Below are 13,407 nucleotides of genomic sequence, written 5' to 3' on the forward strand. Positions count from 1 at the left end.
CAATCAAGCAAGTCTTGGGGTCCATGTTGCCAGGAAGGGGGCAGGCAAAAGGCCCAGCCTCATTGGAATGTAGAAGGTGGTGCTGCTCTCCAGAAGCTGGGGATATTCAGAGAGGAGTGATTGCTGTCTCTGCCCTGGGTCTTAGACCTTTGGAAAGACCTGATTTAAGCCCTTCATTATCAGGGTGAAGTTTCTTGATAAACCACACAGATGATTCCTTTTCTCTTTATGTGAGAGATGCAGAGTAGCTTCCCATATAGTAAACAGTCTTCCCACACGATCATCAGTTATGCTGGAAAGGAAGCCCCTCCTGACACTAAACAGGGTATTGGGCCTGCACTCAGCATTGACCTCAATAGTTCATCTTAAAGTCCCACTTAAAAAAAAAAAAAATCTGCTATCCCAAATTCTCATACGAAGGACCCTCAAGTCCAAGTACAGACGCTCCTCCAATTATGATGGGGTTATGTCCAATCAAATGATTTTAAGTTGAAAACACAACTAATACACAACCTGCCAAACATCGCAGCACAGCCTAGCTTACCTTAAACGTGCGCAGAGCATTTACATGAGCCTACACATGGGTACAATCATCTAACACAAAGTCTATTATATAACAAAGTGTTGAATATTTCATGTAATTTATTGAAAATGAAAAACAAATGGTGGTGTGAGTACTAGAAGTATGATTTCTACTAAATATGTATCACTTTTGCATCATTGCAAAGTTGAAAAATTGTAAGTCGAATCATTCTAAGTGAGGGACTGTCTTGACTCTTTTCCTGCCAGGTTTTCATAGTTAGAAAACAGCTCATGTGGACCTTCAAGATAAAGGACAGGTGAAGACTGCCTTAGAGCAAGCAGAGTGGTGGCTGGGAAGAGGAATGTTTGGTCATGATAATCGCATGCAAAGTACATAAAGGGGTATATATATGTATGTATATATGTATATATGTTTATATGTGTGTGTGTATATATATATATATATATATATATATATTTTTTTTTTTTTCTTTGAGACAAAGCCTCACTCTGTCACTGGGGCTTTGGTGCAATGGCACTCTCAGGGCTCACTGCAGCCTCGACTTCCCAGGCTCAAGTGCTTCTCCTCCCTCAGGGTCCTGAGTAGCTGGGACTACAGGCACATGCTATCAAACCCCACTAATTTTTAAAAATATTTTTTGTGGAGATAGGTTCTTGCTATATTTCCCAGGCTGATCCTGAATTCCTGGGCTCAAGTGATCCTCCCGCCTTGGTCTCCCAAAGTGCTGGGATTAGGGCATAAGCCATTGTGCCCAACCATAAATGGGTATTTTTTATAAGGAGGCAGAAATATGCCTACAGGAAGGGTTGGCAAATTATAGCCTACCCTGTTTTTATTTAGCTCATGGGCTAAGAAGTTCTTTTATATTTTTAAATGTTTGGAAATAAAAGAATAATATTTTGTGGCATGAAAACTAAATGAAATTCAAACATCAGCATTTATACAAAAATTCCATTTTTATTAGTAAGCCTGTATTTTAAAACATATACATATATTCAGTTGTATTTTGAATTTTAATTATACAAAATTGTGTATAATTTTTTTCTCTCTTATTATGTAAGTACCTGCACAATTTTCTCTATTTTACCCTTTGGCCTACAATGTCTAAAATATTAATTTTTACTATGTAGCCTTTACGCAAAACTTTGTCTACCCCTGGTGAATGGGGACTCGCTGCAGGAACCATGGACAAGTGACCATAAATAGGCCTGAAAAGTTACCAATAATCGCAGCTATATCAGTTCTCTCTCTCTCTGTCTTTCTGTCTCTCCACCTCTTTCTCTCTCTCCTGTATCCCTTTGTCTCCCCTCCCTTCTCTCTTCCTCTTTCCCTCTTTTATTCTCTCTTCATCTCTTTCACAGATGCCCTCTCTCTTTTCTGCTGTCTTTCATTCTCTTTTATTTTCTCTTCATCTCTTTCACAGGTGTCCTCTCTCTTTTCTGCTCTCTTTCATTCTCTTTTATTCTCTCTCTCTCCCTCTCTTTCCCTCTCTTTCATAGATTCTTTCTCTTTTCTCACCCCTCTCTCTCTCCTTCCTCCCCCATACCACTTCCTTCCCTCTCCCTGGGGCCATGTGATCTCTCCCCTCCATGGTGCCCTCTGCTCCTTTGTTCTCTACCTGCATATGGCTTTTTTGTTCATTGACTTACCTTCCTCACATGGTTGGTCTGGAGGACAACCACTAACAGAGGCTTCACTCCCCGAGTAAGCATGCCCTGGAAGCCCATCTCCCAGTTACTGGCCTTGGGCTCAGGATCTCCACTTCAATCCCAGGAAAGCAAATCTGGCTCACTGCAGGTCTGATATCCATGTAAGTCCAGCCAGCTTTGAAAAAAGTCAAGCAGGGCTGCCCCTTCTATGCAGTGGACGGGTCTGTTCTCTGATAAGGGAGAAGGGATAGGGCGGACACCATGAGAGTTTTCAGTACACATGCCCCACTGACCTCTTTGGCTAGCTTAAAGGATTTCCCATTCAATCCACTCATCCACTGCCCGGCTTCTGTTCTTTGTCCTCTGATTACTAGATAGAAAAGCAAAGCAAGAAGGCAGTGCCCCAAAAGAAGGCCAATCAATGGGCGTTAATACAGGATTGCTGTGAAAATGCCTGGAGCACTGATAATGCACAAAATAGATTTGTTTAGCTGTATTGAAAACAAACAGAAAAAAAAATGCAGAGTTTGCCATATTAATTTAATATATTCTGCATTCTCAGTCCCTAGGAAAAGATACGCTATGCACCATCAGTTTTCGATTTTTTATCACCGTGTGAGGAAGGCATTCTAATTAATCCAAACTCTATATTTTCAGTGTCTTGACATCCCCATATCTCCAGCCAAATTTGCTAACATTTCACATGCCAAGATAAAATATACAAGCATGTTATTCTGGAGTATTGTTATTAGCTTTAAATATGAAAAGATTGTAGGTAGAGGGGGTCCATTAAGTTAAATATCAGTAAGGGAGTTGCCATAGAAACTGGTAATAAGAGAAAAAGACATTTAAGAAATTCATGTTATTTTTACCCTTGCCTAGTCCCAAAGTGGGTTGGAAACATATGCCTTGGGAAGTTCCAACCTCAGGGAAGGACCCAAGCCATCTTTCAAGGAACTTCTTCCTGTCTAGAGAACCATAAGTATTTAGAAGTGAAACATTTTGTTGCGTGTCGACTGTTTAATAGCTTGTGTGGTACTTCCTATTTCCAAATGCTTTCCTGAGCATCAACTTAAGTGCAGGATTATAGTGGCAAAAAATTGTATAGTGTACAGGATTGGTTTGCATTGGGACTGGCATTCACCACTTGGGTACATCATGGATTTTCAATAAAAGATATCTGAGTTTATTAACCATTTACAAGTAAGGTCAGACACATTCCAGTTATAGTTAGGCTGTCTTGAATAGATAATTTCTCCTAACTCTATAACATGAAGGCAATATCCAAAATACCTGCCTCCATAGAAGACCTAAGAGACATTCTAGTTAAAATGAGATGCATTTATTTTCAAATGTCATCCCTAGATGTTTTCTTGGGCTCACTCTGCTCCTAAATAGCTCAAAGGTTTCTAGTCACATTTCCTTTTGCAAAAATATAATGTATTAAAATATTCTCTGTCTGTACAATAATATTTCCACAGTTGTACCTGAATATTCATGTATTCACAACTGGGAATCTTCCTAATTGTAAGAAGCACCTTAAACTTATTAAGAAAAAAAAATACTTTTGAATGTTTTCAGGCACAACTGATTATCAGATTTATGTAGTTTTCATAAATTCATCTCACACTTTCCAGACCACAGAAGAGATGCATTAGTTAAAGACATCAAGAATCGAATTCTGAAACTATTTGTAAAGAGCTGTGGTAGTGTGCAAACTTCAGCCGTTATTTCTCAAGTAGATATTAATTTGTTACCCATTAAAATGAGGCAAAATAGCTTGACTGCTGTCTCTCCATGGATGCATAATATCAAAGTACATGAATTCTCTACACAGACATTTAAATCAACAAAAATCACGTAACCCTGGAGATGGCAAGGCAAGGAATTGCTAACTGTGTTCATGTTATTGGGACATGCTTTAGCTAGTAAACACAAGTATCTAGCCACCACTGATAGACTTAGTATGGAATTGTTCAAGATCTTCAGGAAGTTATCTCTCACATAAAGTGCAAATCCCCTTTTTAAGTGACCTATACTGTAATAATCATGATCTGTGGCCTATAGTCATTAAGATGTAGGTAGAGAATGATCTTCTATGCTCTATCTCCATGTAAATGTGAGCCAGTTTCCAACAGCAAATAGATTATCCTTCAGGCCCATACGCACTTTAGATCATCTGTGGGTGACCTTGACATAAAACCTAACAGTTAATATAGTTTGATTGAAATTTTACCCAGGCATTTTACTATTACACACCAAATATTTTCACAAATAGCTAAGCTGATCATAGATTATGGTTTCATATCAGCAGAGAGAGTTAATTGCTGTTAAAAAAGAAGAAGAAGAAAGACTCCCTAGAATTTTAAGACATTCTTTCATTCCTGACACCTCTCTCCCTCACAATGCCTCACCCAGTCTTTTCTTATGGCAATTTAGACACTTTTAGCTTTATTGGGAGCCCCGGCTGAATTGCCTAGCAGTTGAAACAAAATGTGACAAAAGTCTAAGAGGTTATCTTATGCAAGGACTTAGGGTTCAGTATGTAATTAGAAAGCCCTAGGGTAACCTAAAACCCTGTAGAATGCAGAGCTGTTAAATCCTGTTACTCAAGCTCACATTTTCGTATGCTCTAATGTTTCCAGTTCCAAAATTGCAAAAGCTGGAGAGTGTGGCAAGCATCTTGCCTATTCCTGCTTAAAGCAACCTTACATTGCTCTCAAATAAAATTCTAATGGAAAGTTCTGAGAACTATGGCAAGTCTTTGGTGATGGTAGAAAATGAAAAATGACTGCAATCGACTAAGGCTTACTTCATTCCAAAACCAAACAACAAGTATTCACCAAAAAAGGGACCTGGAAGAATCTAGGTAATTTTTTTTCCTACAGACTGTATTTTTTAAATTAAATCTAAACAACCTTTTATTTTATTCATTTGTTTTCAGTGAATGACCAGTAGGTTTAGCTGAGTGAGACACAAATTTGTAAAGCTCTTCAAAGGAACTTACATCAGTTTCTTTATGGGCATAAAGAAAATGGCAGTGAGCCCTATGAATCCAGCCCAGCTGGATATGCAGTGGATTCCCAAAATGTTTTCTTTATGTCACAAATAAAAAATGTAGCATTCTTGACATTCTAAAAAGCTGTTTCTTTTCTATGAAGTCTTATCCTGCAGATTCTAATTTGTAAGATTGTGAATCTTGCTAAAGTTGTTTAAATATCCTGTGTTCGAGCTGTAATTCAGAAAAAAAGTGTGAACAGAAAAAAAAAACAAGAAAGAGGAGAATGGAGAGAGAGTGGGGTGATATTCTAACCAGGAGTCCCCAACCCCCTGTCTGCAGACTGGTACCGGTCTATGTCCTATTAGGAGCCAGGCCATAGGTGAGTGGCTGGCAAGTGAGCGAAGCTTCGTCTGTATTTACAGTCACTCCCCATCACTCACATTATCACCTGAACTCTGCCTCCTCTCAGATCAGCTGCATAGGAGCGTGAGCCCTATTGTGAACTGTGCATATACGGTATCTAGGTTGCGTGCTCCTTATGAGAACCTAATGCCTGATGATCTGTCACAGTCTCCCATCATGCCTAGATGGGACCATGGGAACCCTAGATGGGAAAGCAAGCTCAGGGCTCCCACTGAGTCTACATTATGGTGACTTGTATAATTATTTTATTATATATTACAATGTAATAATAATAGAAGTTAAGTGCATAATAAATGCAATGCACTTGAACCATCCCAAAACCATCCCCCCTCCGGCGTCCATGGAAAAATTGTCTTCCATGAAACTGGTCCCTGGTGTCAAAAAGGTTGGAGACCACTGCTTTACCCAGTGTTTCACTGTGGAAGGTTTAGCCAATCAATATAACTGGACAATAATAATAGGATATAGTCCTCCTGGGCATAGAATTTTGTTCAAAAATTTATCCTAGAACTTGTGTCAGAGGCCTCAGTGAGTTTCACAAAATAACACAAACAGATGTCTTTTGCAGATGTATCAATGTGCTTAATTTAGGGTGGGGTTTTTCAAGGGTCCATTAACAAAGTATTCATAGGCTTATGATCAGCTAAGATAGCTTTCAAGAATCCATAAAGCCCCTCAAATTGCGTAGAAACATTTTTGTGTCTACCCACCTGTATGTTTACTTTTCTGGAGAACGGGACCCTAGCTTTCATAAAATTCACAAACATATTCTAAGAATAGGCTACAGACTACTTTAGGTCATTACTAGTTATCTGATGTTATTTTCTTTTGCCAGAAATAAAGACAATATGTGTATGTGTGTAAGTGTGTGTGTGACCTGACAGAAAGGTTTAATGTTAACATATCTTGGTTAAGTTACACTAAGCATGATAGTTTTAGGCATAGTTTGATTTTCTACCTCTCATAACTAAGAAATTCAAAACTGCTTTTGTTTGTAGCCTATAAAGGCTTTTGTTATCCATGGAACAAATGTCCATGTATTATCACTGAAAAAAATAAGAGAGAATTTGGAAGCATAGATATATTCAATACTTATGAAAAAGATGACAGTTTGCTCCATTCAATTTTTGGCACCAAATTTGACTCTGTGTGTGTGTGTGTGTGTGTGTGTGTGTGTGTTCAGCTCTGGATTAATATGTTTGTTTTCATCATTTTAATTGGTAATTAGTTTTACTTCAAATATAGGAAATCATTTTCCTGAAAATCTTTCTGTACTTCCAGAAGTTATAATATTTTGATACATTGACAAATATATTGACAGAGAATAAACTGACCATGTATTACTCTCAAACAAATCAACCTATGAGATTTGATCTTTTAATTATGTATGCTCTCAAAGGGAGAGGAGGTTTCCAGCCATCTTTCCTGCTGTCTTGTAGATGCCAGATCACTGGAACACGGTAGAAGGTCCATGCTAAGTACTTCTCCCTCCACGAGAACACTGAGTGGATCACACTTGGTCTGTGAGTTGGAGTAAAGATTCCACCAACAGAATCCAAGAGTCCTAGAACTTGGCAAATTCTAGGATGTCTTAGAAGATCTTAGAAGGGGTCTAAATATATCATCTGATATAAAACAGCAGGTATAGGGTATTGTTCCTTAATACAAAGTCAATGACATAGGAGCATGTGCTAAAGCAAATCCAGGGAAAAAAATAAATAGCATGGCAAAAAACACAATTACTTTTGCACCAACATAATACTTTGGGAAATACTTCATAAAATAATTTTTAATAATGGAAAATAGGCTACCTTTTTGAAGGCATGTTATAAAATACAAATCCCTATGGGGTGGATATTTTTATGAGAGCAAATTCTCCTCCCAAAGAGAAATGTTGTATTAACATTTCAAGTTAGCCCTTAATCTGTTTTTGTTTTTACTTTATTTTTTGAAATGGAGTTTCTCTCTTGCTGCCCAGGCTGGAGCACAATCGTGAGACCTGGCTCACTACAGCCTCTGCCTCCCAGGTTCAAGCAGTTCTCCAGCCTTAGCCTCCCAAGCAGCTGGGATTACAGACACCTGCCACCATGCCCAGCTAATTTTTTTTTTTTCCGGTATTTTTAGTAGTGACAGGGTTTCGCCATGTTGGCCAGGCTGTTCTCAAACTCCTGGCCTTTGGTGAACCACCCACCTTGGCCTTCCGAAGTGCTGGGATTACAGGCATGAGCCACCGTGCCTGGCCAGCCCTTAATCTTTAAAGTACCTTTCAACAGGAATTTACTCAATCTTCATAATCAGCAGCAATAAGGAAACTGTCTCCTTTACAGACACCCAAAGAGAGCCTTAAGGCGACCTATCCTTTGAGTCACTAAGGGCTCCTGGGTCAAAACAGAACAGCAAGGCCTTTCACTTCCCTCTCCTTGGATTTGAAAGAGTAATTCTCAAGACCTCCCCATCCACAGAAAACGAATGGGTCTCCAGGTCACTTGTCTCTCCCAGTTCCCTGTAGGAACTGAAAGAAATCTTGGCATCTGGCCTTGATCAACAATCATCATTTTCTTTTACGTGTTTTAAGTGGACATGCAAGACAGCACCCACTTTTGTGTAACTGGCAATTTGGATCATTCTTTTAAGATGAAAATCACACCAGGAAAAACATCAAGTTAAAGGAGATAAAGCCCTAGGAGACTAAAGTATTTATACTTTAGAAGTAAAACAGGTCACATAAGTCAAAAATATCTTTTACCCAAGCAAGAAACCAAATCCTAAACTATTACTCATTACGGGGAAGCAGTTTCTTGACATCAGATAAAAGCATAGCAAAAGAAGTAAAAGGGAAAACTCAGATGTCCAAGAGTTGTTTTATTTTAGTTTATATTTATGGGAGCGGTACAGAATTTTGATTATTTCTTTTTTAAGATAACTGCCGTGTGTGCCCTCTAAGATCAGCTCATTTTTATGGTACTGCTCAATTCCTTAACTATTCTGAGGCAGCAGAGAGAAAAAATACAATGTGATACCAAATTGAACAAAAGGAAGTTATTCAATGATAAATCATACTTGAAATGTCACTTAGAAATGAATTCTTCTTTCTCATCATGTCTCTCATGGACATTTGATTTTATTATTTCTCTTTAAGGTTAGGTTGAACCATGCATACAGCAATTAAAGCAATTTTCACCTGAAAACAGCAATGTCTTCTGGCTCAGCATAAATAGCTTAAATACTTTTGGGAAACACTTAATTCGACTGAATCCAACAAATGTTTACTAAACTCACATCACTTGCCTAGCTCCTTGCTCAGTAGTGGCAGATGCAATAATGGCAGATGGCAGATACCATATCTCCTGGGTAATTCATCATGACAATCGTGCTGTTAAGAATCAATAATCATACAAAAATTAGCTGAGCATGGTGGACGTGCCTGTAATCCCAGCTACTTCGGAGACTGAGGCAGGAGAATTGCTTGAACCTGGGAAGCAGAAGTTGCGGTGTGCTGAGATTGTGCCACTGCACTCCAGCCTGGATAACAGAGTGAGACTCCATCTCAAAAAAAAAAAAAAATTAATAATCAGCCTGATCATCTATGGTCAAAGATAGACCCAGAATTCAGCCAGTAGTTGATTCAACAAGTTAAAATATGTCTCCAGCTGATTTTGATAGTGTTTAATAAAAAAAAGCCATGTAGGCATTTTCTTACCCCTGTGATAACTTCAGGGAGGTGGCATTTTTTAACTCCTACTTTTCATATAGGAAAGAGACTCATCAAAAAAAATAAAATTAATAATCAATCTGATCATCTATGGTCAAAGACAGACCCAGAATTCAGCCAGTAGTTGATTCAACAAGTTAAAATATGTCCCCAGCTGATTTTGATAGTGTTTAATAAAAAGGGCCATGTAGGCATTTTCTTACCCCTGTGATAACTTCAGGTGGCATTTTTTAACTTCCTACTTTTCATATAGGAAACAGACTCATTGGAAAGATAAAAGACTTGCTTCAGATCATGTTCGGCTTCCACGCTCTTGGTTGCCGGTCTGGTGCTTTGTCTGTTGACTAATTTCTTTTTCTCCCTCCTCACCCCAGGCCCTCCCCTGTAAAGTATGGAACCCCATGCCTTCACTGACCACAGCATCCTGAGAGCTGACGGGAGAGGGCAAAGTCAAATAGACTTTCTGGTGGGAAAATTTGGCTGAAGGGTTTTCTGTAAATTTTTGCTCAGTACTGTATCCCTTCATATGTTGCTACCTCCCCCGTTCTCAGTAATTTTAGTTTGTGCTTTTTGTTTCTCTTTTTGTTTCTTTGGTTTGCTGGCTTTGTGTTCTTTTCTCTTTTTTTCCTTTTCTTTTCCTTTTTTAATGCAGGAATCGGTCAAGGTGTTCCCGTGGTGGCACTCATAGTGGAAGGAGGACCCAACGTGATCTCGATTGTTTTGGAGTACCTTCGAGACACCCCTCCCGTGCCGGTGGTTGTCTGTGATGGGAGTGGACGGGCATCGGACATCCTGGCCTTTGGGCATAAATACTCAGAAGAAGGCGGGTAGGTAACTTTCCAGGCCCCATGGAAGAACCTTAAAGCCTGTTTGGAAACGAGGGTATGAGTGGATTATGTTTTCAGTAGCTCAACCAAGACCTCAGATGAAAACAAGCTATGAACAAATTGTCTAAAAAATGTCTGTCATGGGAGGGCTGTGGTGAAGAACAGAGAAACATATTGTAAATGTCCTATGTAGTGGGAAATTCTATGAAAGCTACACGGATAATGAAAAGGGTGAGGAAAAGAGAGGAGGTCATAGGCTGTCGTCTCCTTTTTCTTCTCTTCGTATCTCCTTCTCCTCCTCCCAGTAAGGAGAAGCAGGAATTGAGTTTTAACACATGAAACACAGCCAGTCTATACCAGATGGATCAGGTTGGTAACTTCAGAGAAGCTGGATTGTTCAGCTTCCAGGCTTGGCCTCCAAACACCAGCATTGCGAAGCCACTGTGAAGATATGTGGTAGACCGTACCATCAGGCTTCTCTAGACGGGCTGGGAAAGTCAAATCTCTCTAATGGTCACTACTCTGGTCCTTTGTAAACTCCTCTTGAACCCCTCATGCCCTTTCCTTGGTCTGTTAGGCTCCTAATGCTACTTTCAACAGCCCAAAACCCCCAACCCCAGGAAAGATTCCCCCTTCACAGCACTCCCCTCCAATACAACTTCCCATTGAGCAAATGCTGAAATCCAGGCACTCTTGCAGATTATTAGATCAAAATAAACCATCCCAAGGTGTGAGTGAGATTAAGCGGGTAAAACTCAGGGGAGCCATTGATGTTTTAAGTAAGAACTTCCTAATCCAATCAATTCCCCTATCACATGAAATTTTTGGGGAGGGGAAAGCCCCAAATGAGATGATGGTCTTTTATTCATGCCTTTTATAAATATACATTAAGTGTTTCCTGGGTGCCATGTACTAGGCGAAACATTAAGATGTAAAAAAGAAAAACATACAATTAATTGTCACTCTCAAGATGCTCACAGTAAGTCTAGTAAGTAGACAAGTATTACAAAACAAAAATACAAGTGACCTTACCTACAGCAGGATGCTCCCTCCTCCATCCCTCTCGTACCCATCCCTCTTGTACCCAGCCTGCTTTATTTAAATAGAGACTGAGCATGGCAAGTCAGTACCATCCCATCTCTCCCCATCCCCTTCCTCATCTTTGACAGCAGCCCAGTACTCCACATAAGCCATTAAAACAGTACACCTACCTAGTTAGTAGATGAACCTATGTTTGTGAAATGAGGAATAACAAAAGGCATTGAGCCTCCAGCTTAACACTGCAAACCCGAAAGCTCTGATACCAAAAAAAAAAAAAAAAAAAAAATTCTAATTTTTATAAACTCAAAGGTGGAGTTTTCTTTACTGGCAAATTTAGTTAAATTACTATTATATTTTGATAGTAAATATTGGTCCATTTTATAGCTCAGAACTCTTTAAATTTAGTTAAATTACTATTATTTTTTATAGTAAATATTGGTCCATTTTATAGCTCAGAACCTAAAAAGTGAGTATGTACCCAAACTTCTCTATGTTTGCAACCAACCCAGAGTTCAAGATTCTGAATTGTGCTTTGTTTTATTAAAAATTTACCCAAGGGTTGGGCACAGTGGCTCACGCCTATAATCCCAGCACTTTGGGAGGCCAAGGCAGGTGGATCACTTGAGGTCAGGAGTTCAAGACCAGCCTGACCAACATGGTGAAACCCCATCTCTACTAAAAATACAAAAATTAGCCAGGTGTGGTGGCACGTGCCTGTAATCCCAGCTACTTGGGAGGCTGAGGCAGGATAATCGCTTGAACCCAGGAGGCAGAGGTTGCAGTTGCAGTGCGCCAAGATCGTGCCATTGCACTCCAGCCTAGGCAACAAGAGCGAAACTCTCTTTAAAAAAAAAAAAAAAAGAAAAATTAACCAAGGTTCTCCTTTCTCTAAATCTAGCAGTTTGTTCTATTTTTCAGAAATAAACTTAATAGTTTTAATACAGTTTTTAGCTTTGGCTTATTTCTTACTTTTTAGTTTCCAAATTATTTTATGGTATTCCTACAAAGTAGATGCAAATTTGCATTCAGAATGCACCTTTTGTTTTTCTGGGTTTTTTTGTTTGTTTGTTTTGTTTTTTCAGAAAACTCATGGAAAAGTACACTGTTCACCTCAGCATTTCAGTTTTCTCAGGTGTATACACAATGAAAGCCAGGACTTAGTGCCTATTATTTATCATGATCTTGGATTGTCTACCTTGAAAATGTTAAAATATTTAATAAGTTAAATATAAATATGTTAAAATACTTAGATTGCCCTTCCTGCTTTAATATGGAGGAAAGGTTATGTATTTTAGAACTGGGTGGGACCTAGATTATTTAAATTAAATTATTATTTAAATTAAGATTACTTAAATTAAGCGCTTTGTCCAAAGCCACACAGCCCAAGATCCCAGGCCAGAATCCCTGCTGGTGTATTATGAACATGTACTGAAATGTGTTTTATGGTATGTGCTGTAGTGTTCCTCATACAGTACTTCAGTGATACTGTTTTGTAAATATTCAAATGCACTTCAGTTGTCTTCAGCTTCCTCTTTTCATTATACTTTCGTATTATTATTATTACTATTGGTATTCCAAAGAAATCAAAAGAAATGCATTCCTGGTTGTAAACCAATGTCCAAGCTGATCAACCCCGTGTCCTGGGGATTCTTTCCCTTTTCCTACCTAGACCATTATACACCAACCCCAAAATTAAGAGTCAAAAAATATCATGTTTTCTTTTTTTTTTTTTTTTTTTTTTTTTTTTTTTGAGATGGAGTCTCACGCTGTCACCCAGGCTGGAGTGCAGTTATGCGATCTCAGCTCACTGCAATCTCCACCTCCTGAGTTCACCCCATTCTCCTGCCTCCACCTCCCAAGTAGCTGGGACTACAGGCACCTGCCACCACCCCTGGCTAATTTTTTGTATTTTTAGTAGAGACAGGGTTTCACTGTGTTAGCCAGGATGGTCTCGATCTCCTGACCTCATGATCCTCCCACCTCGGCCTCCCAAAGTGCTGGGATCACAGGCGTGAGCCACCGCACGTGGCCAAAAATATCATCCTCTTTTAACTTTAATTAGCAGTTTTTGCTGTAATTTTTTATAGTCAAAATATGCAAAAGCACAATCTATATGGGATCTACACAAACTATGAACAATGGCTGCTTATCAAAGAATATGAGTTTATGCACATAACTAGTGCGGAGGTAAAGAATTAAGTATAATTTTT

General features: G+C 39.0%; 1 protein-coding gene across 23 annotated transcripts in view; it reads left to right on the forward strand.

The window, feature by feature from the left end:
• Nucleotides 1–13,407, forward strand: part of TRPM3 (transient receptor potential cation channel subfamily M member 3) — a 943,194-nt gene that overhangs the window by 691,894 nt on the left and 237,893 nt on the right. For all 23 annotated transcript variants that reach the window (XM_055272296.2, XM_055272299.2, XM_063636996.1 and 20 more), the window contains one exon: nt 9,982–10,156. In XM_055272296.2, coding sequence (XP_055128271.1) covers nt 9,982–10,156 — 175 coding nt within the window. The remainder of the gene's footprint in view (nt 1–9,981; nt 10,157–13,407) is intronic.

Source organism: Symphalangus syndactylus, chromosome 3 (assembly GCF_028878055.3).
Source record: "Symphalangus syndactylus isolate Jambi chromosome 3, NHGRI_mSymSyn1-v2.1_pri, whole genome shotgun sequence".
Classification (NCBI taxonomy): Eukaryota; Metazoa; Chordata; class Mammalia; order Primates; family Hylobatidae; genus Symphalangus; species Symphalangus syndactylus.